General features: G+C 41.2%; 1 protein-coding gene across 2 annotated transcripts in view; it reads left to right on the top strand.

Annotated features, from left to right (window-relative positions):
- LOC137655798 (metabotropic glutamate receptor 2-like) overlaps window positions 1–17,612 on the top strand; it is a 172,416-nt gene extending 154,804 nt beyond the window's left edge. Inside the window, exons 10-16 of one of the 2 annotated variants that reach the window (XM_068389952.1) lie at window positions 1,776–1,906; window positions 2,696–2,860; window positions 5,535–5,660; window positions 5,870–6,064; window positions 14,752–15,003; window positions 15,124–15,317; window positions 15,608–17,612. In XM_068389952.1, the coding sequence (XP_068246053.1) occupies window positions 1,776–1,906; window positions 2,696–2,860; window positions 5,535–5,660; window positions 5,870–6,064; window positions 14,752–15,003; window positions 15,124–15,317; window positions 15,608–15,917 (1,373 nt within the window). In that variant the 3' untranslated portion in view covers window positions 15,918–17,612. The remainder of the gene's footprint in view (window positions 1–1,775; window positions 1,907–2,695; window positions 2,861–5,534; window positions 5,661–5,869; window positions 6,065–14,751; window positions 15,004–15,123; window positions 15,318–15,607) is intronic. The other variant, XM_068389953.1, reaches the window with a different exon arrangement.
- Window positions 17,613–20,239: the final 2,627 nt, after the last annotated feature.

Here is a 20,239-nt window from a genome sequence, read left to right as displayed (position 1 = left end):
ATGATACTGTTATATATTTCTTCCTTGATTAGCCCCACCAAAGAAATTGAAAGGGTGTCATTCAAGATTTCTCTTGGTTATTTCTAGCTTAATAAGACAGGGCTATTTTACAAAGGTTTTGCTTATAAACCCTGAGAGAGAGAGAGAGAGAGAGAGAGAGAGAGAGAGAGAGAGAGAGAGAGAGAGAGAGAGAGAGAGAGAGAGAGAGAGAGAACGCCATTAGTGCACTTCCAAAATGCACTGTAGAAATTATTGTTTTTTTTTTAGACTATCACTTTAGCCCTGATCTGAACCCACTTTTTGGTCTTCTTTCCAGTTGCACCTGGGCCCAAAATCATCAATTCAATTTATAGTCTAATGCAGTTCAATTATAGAATGGTGCAATATTATTTAGGACATTGAAACTCACATATTTAAACAGATCTTTGCAAATACACTACTTTGAATACCATATACTACTGGCAGAAACCTCTTTTAACGAAGCTACAGATTTTTGGGGAAAAATACCCCTTTTGCTGTTTTTATCATCATAGAACTTTTCATAGGAGCCTCCTTCCACCCGGTAGTTCAGAAAGACACTGATGTAGCCCTTGGGCTTATAGCATCCTGCTTTTCCAACTAGGGTTGTAGCTTAGTAATATTAATAATGATAACAGGTGGTGCTTCTGCCATAAGTTACTTGTTCGAACAGAATAAAAGGCCCAACATTATTATTATTAGTATTATTATTATTATTACAAGCCAAGCTTTAGCCCTAGTTGGAGAAGCTGGAGGCTGTAAGCTCAAGGGCTCCAACAGGGAAAAATAGCCCAGTAAGGAAAGGAAATAAGGAAATAAAATACAAGAGAAGTAATAAACAAACTTTTTATATTCTAAACCTCTTTATTTGTTTTCAATATTGGAATACGCAATATAATTATAGCTCTTATTTTATGGGTCATGTTAATAATAAAAGGTTTGGATAGAAATATGTTTGATATACTGTACTCGGTCTGATCATTGGAAATGGAAGCCAAGTCCATGTTCGAACGGATGCTGGAGTGCTGAGCTACATCTCGCCCCTTTGTCAAGTGTGTAGTTACCCGTTCAAATTTGTATAATTGATAATTAATGCCAAAATACTAGCCCATGGGGCTAACGTGCGTACAAGTATCGAAACATTGGAGCGGTGAGATATTGTTTAATCGTAAGCGAAACAAGCATACGTCAGAGCAAAAACCAATAAATCATGAACTCAATCAAGTAAGGAGGTATTTGTAATTCCATGAACGCTGCAATGAATGACTCCATAGAAAATAGGATGGAAACCCCCTGTTTTCTATGCGTCTGGAAGTCCTGGCAAACTAAAGCTCCAGTGTTTTGACAGTTTCATTACTGTTACTTGCTTTTGAATATGGTAACTTTTTTTATCTCGATAACTTTTTTTATGATGACTAACGGAAGCAAAGTTTAAAAAAAGTTAATTAGAATATCAACAGAATTAAAGAAGTACACCATGTTTGAAGGTGTCTCGAACGTAATTGATGACAACACCTAGTGCAAAGGCATAACTTTTCCGTTTGGTAGTCAACCCAGCAAAACTATAAAACTATGGATTTCCATCAGGAATCATTATCAAAAACATTCAAAACACAAAGTACTTTACAAACCAGTCTTCTTCAAACCATTTATTGCACCATTCTATAATTTTACCTTTGATGCTAACATAATACTTTAATTTTGTACAGGTATGTGTAATCATGGTGCTCTAAAATTCTAAAACTCTCCTCCCGCAGATATTTTGGAAGCTTTGCTGAAATTGTCATTCACTGTTGGGGGAGGATCAGATCGTATCCGTTACACAGCTGACGGCAGGCTTGTGAATACTTTCACAATTAGAAGAGCAGCTAAAGAAGGTCTGGTACAGGTGAGCCTTACTTATTTGAATTTTGCTATTTGGGTATTTTTTTTATAGAGTAGAACAGGTTGTTGAATCAGTAGAACTTCAAAAGTTCAAACTTGCAGTAAAGGTTATGTTAAACAGGCTAACATAAGTCTTTTTATAGTTTATACTGTATATGAAATATGTTTTAATGTTGTTACTGTTTTTAGAATATTTTGTTAATTATTTCTCATATCGTTTGTTTCCTTATTTCCTTTACTTACTAGGCTATTTTTCCCTGTTGGAGCCCCTTGGCTTATAGCTTCTTGCTTTTCCAGCTAGGGTTGTAGCTTAGCTAATAATAACATCTTTTATTGATTCTCAAATTTCTTTAATTGTATCAATATTAGTCAAGTAATTTTACTTATCTTTATTTCTATTTTAATTTAATGCCCAGTTAACTTTCTGGTATATAATGCCCTTGTACTTAGTAATGTCTGATGCTTCTTATTCATGTTAAGCTTGAAAGGACAGAGAGAAGAATATTAGACTGGAGTTTTGAAAAAGAGAATATTTAAGAAAGGAGAGAAGAGGCTATGACTCACAAAACCATTTTTTTTCTTTAACAAGGAACTATATTTTTGCCTTCATAACCTAAGTAACATTTCTGCAATGTTATCTATTCTTCATATGTATTTTCTGAAAAAGCAGGTTGATTTACAAAGCCTTCACACGTGCCCCATTTTTTAGAACTTCCTCTTTCATCTCTGTAATATCATAACAATAATATACGGTAGTAATTGCAATGAGATACTTATGGTTGAATTTCCTCAGGTGGGTGTGTACAGAGAAGACACTGGTGTGGTTTGGAACAATCCCGGAGAAGTGTGGGCTGTGGAGAGGACTCGGTGGCGGGAGGGAAGAACTCTCCCTCTCATGGCGATGCAAGAGACCCTTAGCAATGATTACCAGGTGGAGGCTGTGCTACTGACCCATGAGGTTAGTTAAGTCAAAGCTTAAACTCATTTTTAAAGACTGTTCTGCTTATGAATTTCTGTTTTGGATTTTCACTATTGTTGTGAATGTTAGTCACCAGAATTTGATATTTTGGGTGGAGAAAAATAATAATTAATTTTTTACTTTACATACTGTAAAATTGAATAGGGTCATATGTAGTAAATTCATCCACATGCTGGCTCTTTAAAACACATTTTGACCCACTGCCAGATTCTCATGGTCTATCAAAAGTTTCTATATTTTCCGAGATTATGTGCTATCAATGAATGGTGTTGACCTTTCCTTGTTGGCTACTGGCCAGGAATATTTACTATTCATTATACATTTTAAAGGAATTGGAGCTTACTAAAACTTGTTTTAGTATGATTGATCTAGAAGAATCCTACAATGATCATTACAATACTGTACATATTAATTTCCCTGATGTTTTGCCTAGTTCTAGTTTATAATTTAGTAAAGGTTCTAATGGTACACAAAGCTTTTTAGAGTAGTTATCCTCCCTGCGAGCATTTGTCTCTCTGTTGCTTCATATCCTATGTTATTGAGCTGTTGAACAGAAAACCTGTAAGCCAAAGTATCATGGTAGCAGTTAATAAACTTGCTTGATTAAAGAAAGTTGAAGATATCCACCATACACAGTAATAATTGTTGAAAAGTATCACTCATAAGATCCACTGTTACAAAAATAATCACCTCTAGGTACCTACAGTACCTTGAATCTGTCCGTCGAGGGAATTTGAGTAGCATAAATTAAACTTTCCTTGAGTCCAAACCAATCTTATGGCAAGCAATTTGAAACAATTAGGATCTGTGAAGTCAACAGAGAATGGTATTAGTTTAAAATATTGTACAGTTGGCTTCATTAATTCCAGTACACTTCATTGAAGGCTAAAACGACCTCTTGACAGTTGTATATTGTAGCAAGGTTCGCTGCGTTTATCAAAAGAGAAACTGTTGGCAACGCTGCCTGTAAAGAAAAGTCAGTAAGCTTGTAAACACGTAATCAAAAGAATTAGCAAATAGGCATATTTTTTTACACCTTACTTCATAAAATCGATAAAAATACTATTAATTACGTGTTTACAAGCTTGACAACCTGGACACAGCGATATCTGCTACTATGTACAGCTGTCAAAGGTCTAATTAGCTTCTCGTGAAGTGTATTAGAATTAATGAAGCCAACTGTACCATCAGGTAAATGTTTCGGGCACGCACAGTAATGACTTTTACACCACTCAAGGCCCCTCTTCCAGTGATCGCAGATTTCTTGTACTGTACTACAGTACCTCCGTAAGGAGAAACTCTACTCAGTTTCTGTGATAAGAGCTGTTGCTCGGCCTTGAGCTAAGTGTAAACTTAACAGGGTAGACATTTCTTCTTTGGAGGAAATTTCATTGCTCTTACAAAAATTTGAGTAGTCCAGCCCTCCTGCTCGGAATACAGTCAATCTTCTAGCCTCATTAAAAAAAGGCGCCCTTTGAACTGTTGAGACAAAATTATGATAAGGACCTTCTGCCGAGCGAGTGAGCTAGCTTCATGCGCTTTCGTTCAACATCACCCATTCAAAGGGGTGGAGGGAGGTCTCTCTTGGGTTCGTAGCCGAGAATCGGAACCTGTCGATGTCTGATTGAACTTTTTATCTTGAAAGATTACAAGTCTAAATGGGGTAACTGAGGACCCTGATCAACTCCTACCGTATCCTGTTAGGGCATTTAGGTCCTACCTCAAGCTTACTAGGTCTTCAAGGCCTCACCTGCAAAATTTGTTCATCAGCACAGAAAGTGATTGGCAAGTGACTGGCAAGACCCATGGATACTTTCACCATGGGACCTGTAGTTGCTACTCAGCAGGTGGTTTAGTTATCTCTGCTCTGTAACTGAACCAGTATCTGTAGATCAAAGTCTGGAATAAAAGGGGAGAGAGTGACTGGCCTACTTTTCCATTTTCCCCCTGCTTGTGATACACCCTCAGAAACCTCGCCATTTGGACTTGATCTAAAGATAGGTAAGCTCATTTTTCTTAAAGCATTCAAATGTGTATCACATTCTATTCTTTTCATATTCTGTGAGGGAGAATGTTTTGTGACCAAGCAAACTTTCTCCTTTTTAAATGACCATAGCTTCATTTTGACCTCAAGGTTGAGTCGAAACATAGTGTTCTGGCCTTAGCTCAGTATAACCTGATGCTTCTCTGGTTCACAAGGTGTAAGAGCACAAGTTAAACATTGACTCAATGCTAGATCTGTTTAGTTCCCGCCTAATGATGAGTCTCCCGTATACAGGACGATGGTTTGTTTTGGAACAAATGCCAAGTTTTTAGGTTACAGTAATTTGTATTTTTCCTAACTATAGAAACCCGAGGTCTTTGCCCATGCTTTCCCTCCAACACTAGCCCCCAAAGTAAGTCCTGGTTGCAATCCAATTGAAGTTACAGTGAGCTACATGGGCTGATTGCCTAGCCCCTACCAGGAGGTAACTACCTTGCCAGTTGTTACACCTCCTTTAAAGTTTTAGCTGCTGCATTCCAGCCTTCAGTAGTATCCATCTCCTATAATAAAGGATTCAGCTTTGTATAGTTAAGAAAAATACAAAATCATCTTTAAAATTTGTTATTTTTATTGTGTAATTGGCTGAAATGCTTAACCTTGCCTTTTCAGGATTACGTTGGTCGCACATGGGCATTTACTGTTCTTGTAGTTGCCTCTCTCGGCGTCATCTCTGCCCTTTACGTATGCATCTACGTGGCACTTCGCGTCTGCGATGGGACACTAAATGGCTCCCAGGTAAAGTATCTGGAATACCTCCTCAGTTTTGCACAGAGATTAATAGTTCGTTAATATGGGTTTCATATTTAATTTATATTATGCACATTTGAATTGCTTTCAGAAGTCTTGGACTTTATTTTCAGAAGTGAACCATATATTTTTTAATTACATGAAATGCAAAGGCTACACTTGTACAATTTTTAAAATAAAATTTTTCTTTCTTGCAGGTACTGGGAGCAGTCCTTCTCATGGGAGTAATGGGAGTTTATTCATCCTGTGTGGTCTACGTTTTGCCGCCTTCGCCTATTACGTGCGCGTTGCGGCAATGGGCACCGCCTTTGTGCTTGGCCCTCTGCTACGGCGTCATTCTAGTTAAATGCATGCACCTCAGAGCACTCGTTTCCTTGGGTCTTGGAGGGGAGGTGAGTAATTTACCGAATTATGTGATGACACTGACATTGGAATTCCACAGAACAGGACTAGCCAATCCAGTATACTTAAACCAGTGCAGTTATAATAGTCCCATGTAACCGAGTCTGTCAAATGCAAATGAATCAAACCTTATTTGAGGCTTGAGGCAATACATATGTAACTGAATCAGTGAAATGCACTTAAATCTAATTTCGTGCAATATATATGATCAATTTATTGCTTATATGCAAGGACATTGCACTGTAATACAACTAAATTTAGATTTCGAGGCAAAGAACGAAGGTAACATGGATCCTTATATCCTTCTTCTCGGTAAAGTAAGCGCCCTTAAGCAACAGTTTTTATTTGGGGAGATGGCATTTCAGAGTGTAAGATGCTTTTGAATTTTTATTTAATCGATCTTTAGAAGCAGCAATATGAACATCAGGGAAGGTTGATAGAAATATTATTTATTTATTTTGAGGTCTTCATTGAACATATGCTACTCCATAGCATAGCCACAATCTCTTTTAGCATGAGGCTCAATACTACACAGTATTCTAGAAGTTTTATTCCAGCTGTGACCAAGTTGTGGAATGATCTTCCTAATCGGGTAGTTGAATCGGTAGAACTTCAAAAGTTCAAAAAGTTGCAGAAAATGTTTTTATGTTGACCAAGCTGACATGAGTCATCTTATAGATTACATATGATATATCTGTTTTGACGTTAGTAGTTTACATATGACATATGTGTTTTGACGTTGTTACTGTTTTTTAGCATGATTTATTGTTAATTTGTTCTCATCATTTACTTATTTCCTTTCCTCACTGGGCTATGTTTCCCTATTAGAGCCCTTGGGCTTATAGCATCTTGCTTTTCCAACTAGGGTTGTAGCTTGGTTAGTAATAATATGTTATTTTCATTAGTAAAATAAATTTTTGAATATACTTACCCGGTGATCATATAAGCTGTCAGCTCTGCTGCCCGACAGAAAAACCTAAGGACAAAATACGCCAGCGATCGCTATACAGGGGGGGGGGTGTACATCAACAGCGCCATCTGTCGAGCAGGTACTCAAGTACTCCATGTCAACACAGAACCAATTTTCTCCTCGTCCCACTGGGTCTCTATTGGGGAGGAAGGGAGGGTCCTTTAATATATGATCACCGGGTAAGTATATTCAAAAATTTATTTTACTAATGAAAATAACATTTTTCAATATTAAACTTAGCCGGTGATCATATAAGCTGATTCACACCCAGGGGGGTGGGTAGAGACCAGCATTATATGTTACATTTAAGAGCTAAGTATTTTGTATTTCATTTTAGCAGTTATTCAAAATAACAAACATAAAATAAATAAGTACCTGGTAAGGAAGTCGACTTGAACAATTACTCTGCCTTTTTAAGTACGTCTTCCTTACTGAGCCTCGCGATCCTCATAGGATGCTGAGCGACTCCTAGGAGCTGAAGTATGAAGGGCTGCAACCCATACTAAAGGTCCTCATCAAAACCTCTAATCTAGGCGCTTCTCAAGAAAAGAATTTGACCACCCGCCAAATCAACCAGGATGCGAAAGGCTTCTTAGCCTTCCGGACAACCCAAAAACAACAATAAAAAACATTTCAAGAGAAAGATTAAAAAAGTTATGGGATTATGGGAATGTAGTGGTTGAGCCCTCACCCACTACTGCACTCGCTGCTACGAATGGTCCCAGGGTGTAGCAGTTCTCGTAAAGAGACTGGACATCTTTAAGATAAAATGACGCGAACACTGACTTGCTTCTCCAATAGGTTGCGTCCATTATACTCTGCAGAGATTTGTTTTGTTTGAAGGCTACTGAAGTTGCGACAGCTCTAACTTCATGTGTCCTTACCTTCAGTAAAGCATGGTCTTCCTCATTCAGATGGGAATGAGCTTCTCGAATCAAAAGTCTGATATAATAGGAAACTGCATTCTTCGACATAGGTAAAGAAGGTTTCTTAATAGCGCACCATAAAGCTTCTGACTGCCCTCGTAAAGATTTAGTTCGTCTCAAATAGTACTTAAGAGCTCTAACAGGGCATAAGACTCTTTCTCGTTCATTTCCGACCAAATTAGAAAGGCTTGGAATATCGAACGATTTAGGCCAAGGACGAGAAGGAAGCTCGTTTTTGGCTAGAAAACCAAGCTGTAAGGAACATGTAGCCGTTTCAGATGAAAATCCGATGTTCCTGCTGAAGGCGTGTATCTCACTGACTCTTTTAGCTGTTGCTAAGCAGACGAGGAAAAGAGTCTTCAAAGTGAGATCTTTAAAGAAGGCTGATTGTAGTGGCTCGAACCTTTCTGACATAAGGAATCTTAGTACCACGTCTAAATTCCAACCTGGTGTGGCCATACGACGCTCCTTCGAGGTCTCAAAAGACTTAAGGAGGTCCTGTAGATCTATGTTGTTGGAAAGATCTAAGCCTCTGTGACGGAAGACTGCTGCCAACATGCTTCTGTAACCCTTGATCGTGGGAGCTGAAAGAGATCTTTCCTTCCTTAGGTATAAAAGGAAGTCAGCTATCTTGAGTTACAGAGGTACTGGTTGAGGATACTGATACCGACTTGCACCAGCTTCGGAAGACTTCCCACTTCGACTGGTAGACTTTAAGAGTGGATGTCCTCCTTGCTCTAGCAATCGCTCTGGCTGCCTCCTTCGAAAAGCCTCTAGCTCTCGAGAGTCTTTCGATAGTCTGAAGGCAGTCAGACGAAGAGCGTGGAGGCTTGGGTGTACCTTCTTTACGTGTGGCTGACGCAGAAGGTCCACTCTTAGAGGAAGTGTTCTGGGAACGTCCACTAGCCATTGCAGTACCTCGGTGAACCATTCTCTCGCGGGCCAGAGGGGAGCAACCAACGTCAACCTTGTCCCTTCGTGAGAGGCGAACTTCTGCAGTACTCTGTTGACAATCTTGAACGGGGGGGAATGCATAAAGGTCTAGATGGGACCAATCCAGAAGAAAGGCATCTATATGAACTGCTGCTGGGTCCGGGATCGGAGAGCAATAAACTGGGAGCCTCTTGGTCATCGAGGTTGCGAATAGATCTATGGTAGGTTGGCCCCACAAGGCCCATAGTCTCTTGCATACATTCATGTGAAGGGTCCATTCTGTTGGGATGATTTGACCCTTCCGGCTGAGGCGGTCTGCCATGACATTCATGTTGCCTTGAATGAACCTCGTTACTAGAGACAGGTTTAGATCTCTTGACCAGGTGAGGAGGTCCCTTGCGATCTCGTATAACGTCATCGAATGAGTCCCTCCTTGCTTGGAGATGTACGCCAAGGCTGTGGTGTTGTCGGAGTTCACCTCCACCACCTTGCCTAGAAGGAGAGACTTGAAGCTTCTCAAGGCCAGATGAACTGCCAGTAGCTCCTTGCAGTTGATATGTAACGTTCTTTGATCCGCGTTCCACGTGCCCGAGCATTCCCGACCGTCCAATGTCGCACCCCAGCCCGTGTCCGATGCGTCCGAGAAGAGAACGTGGTTGGGGGTCTGAACAGCCAGTGGCAGACCCTCTCTGAGGTGAATGTTGTCCTTCCACCAAGTCAGTGAAGACTTCATCTTCTCGGAAATAGGGATCGAGACCGCTTCTAGCATCTTGTCCTTTCTCCAGTGAACAGCTAGATGAAATTGAAGGGGTCGGAGGTGCAGTCTCCCTAACGCAATGAACTGGTCCAGTGATGAAAGCGTCCCTATCAGACTCATCCACTGTCTGACTGAACATCGGTCCTTCTTTAGCATGTTCTGGATGCATTCTTGGGCTTGACTGATTCTGGGGGCCGACGGAACTGCCCGAAAAGCTTGACTCTGAATCTCTATTCCTAGGTACACTATAGTTTGGGATGGGACGAGTTGGGACTTTTCCATATTGACCAGGAGACCCAATTCCTTGGTCAGATCCAGAGTCCATTTTAGATTCTCCAGACAGCGACGACTTGACGAAGCTCTTAGAAGCCAGTCGTCCAAATAGAGGGAGGCTCTGATGTCTGCTAAATGCAGGAATTTGGCAATATTCCTCATCAGTTTCGTAAAAACAAGAGGCGCCGTGCTTAGGCCAAAGCACAGGGCTTGAAATTGGTATACAACCTTCCCGTAAACGAACCTTAGAAAAGGTTGGGAATCTGGGTGGATGGGGACGTGAAAGTACGCGTCCTTTAGGTCTAACGAGACCATCCAGTCTTCCTTCCTGACCGATGCTAGAACCGACTTTGTCGTCTCCATGGTGAACGTCTGCTTGGTGACAAAGACATTCAGAGCACTGACGTCTAGCACCGGTCTCCACCCTCCTGTCTTCTTCACGACTAAGAAGAGACGGTTGTAGAAGCCCGGGGATTGATGGTCCCGGACTTTGACTACCGCTCCCTTTTGTAGTAAGAGAGACACCTCTTGCTGCAAAGCTAGTCTCTTGTCCTCCTCTCTGTACCTGGGAGAGAGGTCGATGGGAGTTGTTGCTAGAGGGGGCTTGCGCAAGAATGGAATCTTGTACCCCTCTTTGAGTAACTTCACAGATTGTGCGTCTGCGCCCCTGTTCTCCCAGGCCTGCCAGTAGTTCTTGAGCCTGGCTCCCACTGCTGTCTGAAGAAGGTGGCAGTCAGACTCTGCCTTTAAAGGACTTGGAACCTTTCTTCTTGCTCCCACGTTGACCTTCGGCACGAGCACCTCCTCTGCTGGAGGCTCTGCCACGAAAGGGCGGAATGAACATTGACGCTGGAGTATCCATCCTGGGTCTAGACACGGAGGGCAAAGGGGTGGCTTTGCGTGCGGATGAAGCAACCAGGTCATGTGTGTCCTTTTGAATCAAGGAGGCAGCAATCTCCTTGATCAACTCCTCAGGGAAGAGGCACTTCGAGAGAGGAGCAAACATAAGCTCCGATCTTTGACATGGGGTTACTCCAGCTGACAAGAACGAGCAAAGGTGTTCCAGTTTCTTGAGGACCCCGGAAACGAAAGAAGCCGCAAGCTCACTAGAACCATCCCGTATGGCTTTGTCCATGCAGGACATTATGAGCATGGAAGTTTCCTTGTCAGAAGGGGAGGTCTTCCTGCTCAACGCTCCCAAACACCAGTCCAAAAAGTTAAAAACTTCGAACGCTCTGAATACTCCTTTCATCAGATGGTCTAAATCCGAAGGAGTCCAACAAATCTTGGAACGTCTCATGGCCAGCCTGCGGGGAGAGTCTACAAGACTTGAGAAGTCGCCCTGGGCAGAGGCAGGAACTCCCAAGCCGAGAACTTCTCCCGTGGCATACCAGACGCTAGATCTGGAAGCAAGCTTGGCAGGGGGAAACATGAAAGCTGTCTTCCCAAGTTGCTTCTTGGACTGCAACCAATCTCCCAACACTCTTAAAGCTCTCTTGGACGAGCGGGCGAGGAAGAGCTTCGTAAAGGCAGGTGCGGATGACTGCGTGCCTAAAGCGAACTCAGAGGGAGGAGAGCGTGGTGCTGCAGACACAAACTGATCAGGATATAAATCCTTGAACAGTGCAAGCACTTTCCTAAAGTCCAAGGAGGGAGGCGTGGTCTTGGGTTCGTCGATGTCCGTGTGCGGGTCGTCAAGATGTGCAGCGTCGTCATCATCAGAGAGTCCATCGTCTGAATGTTGAGGAGGAAGCGGCAAAGGAGTAGGAATCAGCTGGTCGGCTGAGTCCGGCAGCACGGGTGCATGCGTGACTGCACTGGACGCAACGTCATGGAACTGTTGGTCAGTCTGTGAGCTGGCAACAACCATAGCTGTGTGGGGAAGCAAAGCTTCTACTCCTGACTGTCTAGTCTGCTGCGGGCGAGTAGTGGTAACCACAGTGGGTTGCGGAGGTTGACGCACAGCGTCAAAACAAAGCAACTTATCTCCACCCTCCTGTTGTTGTGGTAACTCGCGAACGTCAATGGAGGGTTCCGTGCGTCTGTGAACGTCAATGTGCGGCTGGCAGGGTACACTGCGCATGGGTGGTGGGACTCTCACAGCTGGAGTGCGGGAGAAGGTAGCCTCAGCGTCTACTGTACGCACAACCGCGGTTGGTTGTAGGCTAACGGGTGCAGCGTCAACCTTCTCCGCACGATACTCCTGCATAAAAGATGCTAACTGTGTCTGCATAGACTGTAGCAAAGACCACTTAGGGTCTACAGCAGCAGGTGCGGCAACAGACGGTGTTACTGCCTGTTGCGGTACCACTTTGCCTCTCTTAGGAGGTGTGCAGTCATCGGAAGACTGCAGCGAGTCCGAACTGACCCAGTGGCTACACTTGGGCCGTTGGACTTGCGCGGAAGGGACCTTGCGTTTGAGAGGCCGTGAGACCTTGGTCCATCGTTTCTGGCGTGAAACCTCTTCCGCAGACGAGGAATGAACGGGCTCTCTCGTCTTCTTGTGGGTGGGGCGATCTTGGCAAGATACGTCCGAAACCACGGAGGGAACGTCTGTCCGCTGATTAAAGCCTGTCGAACCCTTTGGTCGTACGACATTGCTTCTCCCCTGGGCTTGGGAGCTTGCAAGAGGTCCCGGACTGGGAGGACGACAGGCACGAACAGACGCACCCTCAAGCGCAACAATAACACTTTTCACAGCACTACCACTAACTTCACTTCCCACTGCACTCTTACCCTTCAACTCCCTGATGTCAGCCATGAGTTGGTTGCGGTCACTCGCCAATGACTCGACTCTCTCACCCAGAGCCTGGATGGCACGCATCATATCTGCCATCGAAGGTTGTTGAGTGCTAGAAGGGGGATCAGGAGTAACCACTACAGGGGAAGGAATAGGTTGTGGGGCATGGGGAGAGGAAAAATCAACTGAGCGAGATGAACTCCTCCTGACTCTATCTCTCTCTAGCCTACGTGAATATTTAAGGAATTCGAGAAAATCGAATTCCGAAAGCCCAACGCATTCCTCACACCGATCTTCCCATTGACAGGATTTACCCCGACAATTGGAACAAATGGTGTGAGGATCGATAGAGGCCTTCGGAAGACGCCTTGAACAGTCCCTAGCACTACACTTCCTGTATTTGGGGACTTGAGAAGGGTCAGACATCTTGAATTAGTCAAAGGGGGAATTCAAAATCTATCCAAGTCGTCAACAAATAATCCAAAATTCAAACAAAGAATGCAAGGAAGTATTGAAGATAACCTCTGCAAAGCGAAAGCTAAAAAACTAGAAATGAGTACTTCACCAAAACTGTGAAAATCAATCCAGTAAGCAACAGCGTATTAAGTAGGTCTTGCCAGTGGCACGACAGAGAGAAAATTGGTTCTGTGTTGACATGGAGTACTTGAGTACCTGCTCGACAGATGGCGCTGTTGATGTACACCCCCACCTGTATAGCGATCGCTGGCGTATTTTGTCCTTAGGTTTTCCTGTCGGGCAGCAGAGCTGACAGCTTATATGATCACCGGCTAAGTTTAATACTGAAAAAACAATAATAAATTTAACTCAAGTTCAGACATAAGGAAATTGGTACAAGTTTCCCTAGAATAACGCCAAGCACATCTTTAGCATAAAAAATTCAGTGTGATCGATGAAGAGGTCGCAACTTATCATACATTATATTATTATAATCTCCAATATTAACAGTACATACTATAAAGTTATTTCCTGATACTTTGCCATGGACAGTTAATTTTGCTTACAAGATTTCAAACCTGACAATAAAATAAAATATTCATCAAGTACTTTGACTTCATTATAAACTCAACATATTTTATATAGGCTCTAAGACGAAACACATTTCTTTTCATATACCAAATGGTACAGCTCTTTATTTGTATCATATTTGCATCTACAAAATTTAAAAACTGCTCATCCCTCCTCTCTCCACAAGCAAGACAATTAGGATAGTATCTTCCTTTTCAGATGATGATAAATAATTTCACAGGCAGCTCCGTATGCTTTTCACACTGGACTTTACATTTCTCCATAGATGAAAATTAGTATTAGAGCATTTAATTATTTTTTTATGATTTAAGCACAGTATTAGGCAGTCATGTGATTTATTTTTAAAATCATATGACTGAAGGAATACCAGTTATACAATAGTTAACTTTATGCACCAAAGAATTAGCAAGGCAAAACACTTCTAAGAAGATGCATTTCGGCAACTTTCAAACCTTGAGGATCTCAATTGTACAACTGAGGCATAGGATTCACAGAGTTCTTAGGTGTTGTTTAGTTGGCGGTATGCCAGCACAGACTTACAGCAGGCAGTAAAAAAAAAATATACATAATAGCAGTAAATTCTTTGGTCCACCTTGATTGATGCTACTATATAACTTATGAGGTTCCTTGACGATAAAATGTCTTGCGTAATTATTACACAAAAACTTTAATCTTGTTTGCATATTGATGGCTTCCTCCACAATGCCAATATAAAATAATACTGTATTGATATTCTATGATTACAATTGGCAACAAAAATCACACTGTAAACTCAATTTTGTATTTAAGTACAGTAACTTTATATAAGTCTAGGGACTTCATATGTCTATAACTCATTATGTAATATTTTTACTATTAAAAGATGTAGAAAGTCGTCCTTGTATTTGGGAATTGCGAGAATGCTTTATGAAATTATCATAATCTAGTATTCTCGAGTAACACCCGCACATCGACTATTGCAACCACATCTATGATGCATTTACTGTACAGTACTTTTAAGTCATATCCTTATGTCAAATTTACATTTTCAGGTTTCACAAGTGAATTTACATATTTCCCTCATCTTCATGGTGGGAGTGGAAGGTGTCCTGTGTATGTTAGGTCATGCTGGAGGCCTGGGTATAGGGGAAGAACCTCTTGTTATTTTAGCCTCGGACGGGAGTCGGCTCTGTGGCCAGAAGAGGGTGGCAACACTTGCCACTCGAATCTACTTGATACTACTGCTTGTTCTGTGTTTGGTCCTTTCTACACTCAACAGGAAGATACATAGGAACCATAATGAGGTAATCATTAATAAACTTTTAGGTTTTGGCCAGTTAAATTATTGATGGTGATATACTGTGACAAAAGGTTCACCTTAAAAAAAAATATATATCTAACTGTATTCTAAATATTTCATAAAGGGTCGTTGGTTGCTTCTGTGCTCCTGCGTGTCGTGCCCTATAGTTGGGTTGTGGTCGGTGATGAGTTTCTTGGCGCCTCTCTCTCTTGATCCACCAACTACCTGCGTAGCTCTACTGGCATTGGCTTCTATAATTCTGGCCTTGGTGTTTATCCCCAAAATGAAAATAATCGCCAGGCAAGCAAGAGAATTCAGGTGAGAAGTATTATTATTACGGAGTGTTTCAAGTAAACTTACCACTGTATCTGGCTCGTATTAAAGTAACAGCTGATTTCTGGGGCAGCTTACACATACTAGATATTTAATTTTCTGTTATGTATTATCTAATTATTCTGAAATATTTCTAAAGTGGGTAAATACTTAGAATTCCATTAAGAAACCATTAACGGCTAATTTACTCAAGACCTGATATGTATGGCCAAACAAGCTAGATTTTCCTCCACTGGTATAACAGCAAAAATAAAATAAATTTACCATTTCCACAGGCACAAAAATCTTGGAGGGACAGCATCCGTTTCCACTATCTTCTCCCACATGGAAGGTTCTGGGCCCTTGGGTGTTGCATCCTTAAAAGATGGTGTGAAACCAGCCTTGAATGAGGAAAGTGTACTTGCCCATTCTCATCATGGCGACACTCTGAATTCATCAAGATCATCAGTGGCCTCTCACCAGAGCTATAGGGCTGCTTTCCATGCAGCTTATGGCTTCCCCCAACCCCAAGAACCTCTGGGAACATCGCCTCGCCACATTATGAAGAACCCTATTTATGACGCCACCCCAGGAGCGTACCCTTGAGTGATTTCAAGTTTGTAGCAAATCAATCTGAGGTTTGTCATGGTTCTAATATTCAAAACATATCAAGTCTTTGTGAGCACAAAGGAATATTATTCAATATTTTGTTAGACAGAATTCATTATAGCAAGAAATTTTTAATACCCTATTCAAGATTTTTTTTTATGTCAATTTTGTTACAAACCTTGCCCTAATTTTTCCAAACCTAGTCATTGCATTTTATTGGAGTTTCTTTTGTGCATCACCAGCATATTATTTGATTTTGCCTTTTTCATCTTCTAATTACTTGAAACAATTAGAGAATAGGTATTATTTGGAGTACAATGTATTATTTAGATATGTTACTCACTAGGCCAAGTAAGTTATAATGAAGCGCACAAAAATAATACCCATTTCATATCACCTGGAATTATATTTTTCTAGGTATATAAACCCTAAGTAAATTTAGAGTTATAGTGTAATGTGGCTTAGCAGAATACTTGTAAGATATACATTTAAATCTGCATCCAGTATTAGAGCATTAATATGATGTTACATAAGGATGAGAGAGGTAAGTAAATTGTAAGATATTTGGACAATAAAGAACTGATACATACAGTTACCTTAAGGAAAGATATGTGTAGCATCTCCACTTCTTGTCATCCCAAAAATAGTTTTGTTTTCTATACTAATGAATATGTTTTACATGTACAAATATATTGTATTCCCCCTTTGTCTTCCTGAAGCTCTTATCAATCTTTCTGAAATAATTTACGAGAAGTGGAAATGTTATGCGAGGTAGAAAAGGTAGTGCAGTACTTCCATACAACGCCGTTGACAATACACAATTACGTTTACAGACGAGAATTCTTCTAGTATTATGTTGTACCAAGATTACAGAAGATATTTGTAAATGCATGTATCATGTTTTAAGTCTCCAAACTTGGTATTACATGACACTGATATAGTACTCTGTAGAAAACCTGAGTAGGTACCTATTATTTTAGGGAAAAATAGAGGGAAAATATTAATGTAAAGACGACAAGCAATGGGTGTAATATCAGTTTTATAAATTCTACATCAAAATATATCTAATCACAGGTATGTTTAGCCATTTGGTTCCAGTGCCTTCAATGCAATTAAATGTCAAATTGACTTTACATCTTCAATTTAGACTGGAGCATCTTGGCGAAAGGCAAAGCCTCAATAACTAATGAAATATTATCTCCTCTACTTGGAGTTTTACTGAAGACACCCATCTGTTTATCGATATTGTTTAGCAAGTGCCTTTTGACAGCTTGTGCCCTTACCTATAAGAGTGGTATGTGTCAAGTATTAATAAAAAGGCCTTAGGTGAAGCTCTGGACTTATCTTTCTCTAACAAACAAAGATAACTCTTATTGTTTAGTGCAGTAATGATTTTAGTACAGTATTAACTATGTAAATCATTGTCAATATAATTATATTTGTGTCAACCACAATGATTCATTTATCATTTAAGTAATCCTTAGCTATTTAGCTGGACTTTTAATCTATATTAAGATAATTTTAGTTTTGTTACCAATATTTATTTAACCTTTAGAGTTATGAAAGAAAGTATAGGCATACTATGCATTTTGTGACTAAAAATATGAATGATGATACAGGTAGAGATGAAAAGGAGTTCACAAAACATTCCAAAAGGATTCATCAAATTTTTGAGTTGTATGATTTTCCTAATAAAAATTGAAAATATTGCTTTCTTTTCTTGTCTCGACAAAATCCACTGTAGTTTTTCTATTTGTTCAAAATGACTTATTGTTATAAAAATAATCCTCCTCCAAATCCTGCTAATGACAGCTTACACTTTTTTTATATTTCTAATTTGTCATACATAATTTTTTTCTTGGCTGTAAATGAAATTCTGTCATCTAAGACTTATTCACAAGATATGAAATCTATGTAATTTCAGATTCAACGAGACTTAAGGAATTATGGTAACTGTAAGTTTATCATATAGACAGGTTCGTTGCCAAGGTTTTTTAAGTCACTGAGATCCTGACTTTAAGACTACCAAAATAGTCACTCTGTCCCTTCTTCGGTTAACTCTTCGAAGGGCAAACCAAAGAAGACCGATAACCTTTGGATTGTAGGGCAAGCTCTCAAGATGGTAGATCACCTGCTTTCCCCAAATTTACCAGAAAGGCTCCTCTTGAGAGGAGCCCAATCTTCAGCTTTGGATATCCTGTTCGTTGTCCTTGCTCCGGCCAAATCTATTCAAATTTCAGATAAGTTGCATAATGTGCTTTTGCCATCTTCACTGCCCATGAATATTGTAGTGTGTCAAAATTGACTTTGTCTCGGACTTTTCTGCCTACTCTGGGAGTGCTGTAAGCAGTTTCTTGGGCTATAGCCCAGTTGAGAGTACTGGTTTGGCTTCTAAGCCAGCGAAGAGCACCCCTGTATTTGTTCAGGCTTTGGTTCCAAAAGATTTTAGCACGAATCTTCCTGAGGCATGCAAGGTTAAGGAGTGCCATCACCAAATGAATCTTTCAGTGGCAGCATTCCACCACACAAAGCGCATACCTCAAGCAAATGAGCCTCCACTTGTGAGTGAGAGCCATACAGGAGCGCGCAACCTAACAGCACGCGACCGTCAGCCATTACCTCAGCCAGGAGCGCAGTTCAACTATGAAAGACTCTTCACAAGAGTAGTACAAGCTAAGAAAAAGTAGCATTTGGAGGACATGCCTCCTGATGTTCTCTATGAGAGAAAAGCTCAAAAGGCAACATCACCGTTGGGGGAACGGCCAGTGCCACTAACCAAGCCCTCAGAGTTGCTTATCATTCCTATTAAGGATTACAAAGGAGTCATGCCCTAAGAATCTTGAACACCCATAGGATTTGCGAGTTGCTCCTCTGAATGTAAAAAAAGGGCATCCACGGCTTACAGACCCTAGACTGGGGCTCCCAAAATTTACATGTGAATATAGGCTCTGTCCTAATAGAGATTGTCTATGGGAGTGTTGAAATCGACCCAAGAGCCATCACCACAACCATGTTCAGTCCCAGACTCCCGGATGAGTGGAACCTCCTCTTTGAATGTTACGTGTCCCCCATATATTTGACCCTTTTTAAAGGGCGAGAAAGTCAGGGAGATGAATAATATTGCTTCAAAAAGGACAATTAAATGGCTGCCATCTATGAGACTCCACAGAGCCACAATGAAATATCTCCTAAGAGTGCAAAACTCTCCCGAGCCTGCAAAGACTTCCCACGACGCAGACTCAATGGATCTTGCAACGGAAAGACCCTTTGAGTCTACATCTACTGAGCCTGAAGGTCTTAGGACTTATCAAAGTCTGAAAACTGCATCTCCAGAAGGCAGACTTCCCAGATAACTTATTCAGGAAAGCACACACATTGAGTTGCCATGGTCAAGTCAGACCAAAAAGACCATCCACAAACTAGAAGCCCAAGTTCCTGCAACCAAAGACTGCGAGCAGCTTATTCCTTGAAGTGAATTCCTCTTGTCTTTTTGAAACAGATGAAATTCTGCATGACAGAGGGAGCTCATCCTTCCCTTAGACCCTGAGGTAGCAAACCTAACCCCAGGGATGTCAGCAGAAAGAATCGCACAACAAGCTTCACTTTTCTCGTCTTCAGAGGCCATGAATATGGAAGCAGCGGCTGTCTGTTTTGTAGGCTTCCTCTTGGTTGGATCCCTAGTCTGATACACACTCATAATTTGCAGTACCTCAGGATACTGAGGTACGAAAGAGGGTATGAGGAGCTTGCCTTTTCAAGTGCAAAGACAGTTAAGTTTTTGGTACACTAGTGGAGCAAATGGGTACCAAAACGAAGCGATGCAATGGTCAACAAGTTCATCAGACACATGGCTTCCAAAGACCTACGAAATGCCTCACTGACACAGGGCGCCTCTTTCTCTCCTTGGATGAAGTTGATGCAATGGTGGCAAAGTAGGAAAAGACGAGTCAGCTTTTTTTTCTTCAGGAGAGCCGTCATCTTCAGACAACATCCTACAGTTCGTACTAAACACAGAACTTGCCCCACAGGCAACTGCCTGTGAGAGAGGCAGACAAACAACAATTTTCAATACAAGACATCAACTGACCAGAAACAGCCCTTTCAACGAAGGCATCAAGTTCTTCGTTAGAGGAGGCAATCCCTCCATGTCACCACCTGTGGGGGGATGCCCGTTGAGTCTATGGAAGGTAGCAATTCCAAGTAGCAGAATCATGGACAGCGGAGGTTTTGCACGTCGGATACTGCCTCTTGTCCTTAGGAGACTCCTAGTTTAGTGAATTTGCTTGAGAGTTCTGACTTTAAAATAGAAGGTATATAAT

Source organism: Palaemon carinicauda, chromosome 16, assembly GCF_036898095.1.
Source record: "Palaemon carinicauda isolate YSFRI2023 chromosome 16, ASM3689809v2, whole genome shotgun sequence".
Classification (NCBI taxonomy): domain Eukaryota; kingdom Metazoa; phylum Arthropoda; class Malacostraca; order Decapoda; family Palaemonidae; genus Palaemon; species Palaemon carinicauda.
The sequence above is the reverse complement of the archived record's forward strand: the minus strand, read 5'-3'. Positions and strand labels throughout refer to the sequence as shown.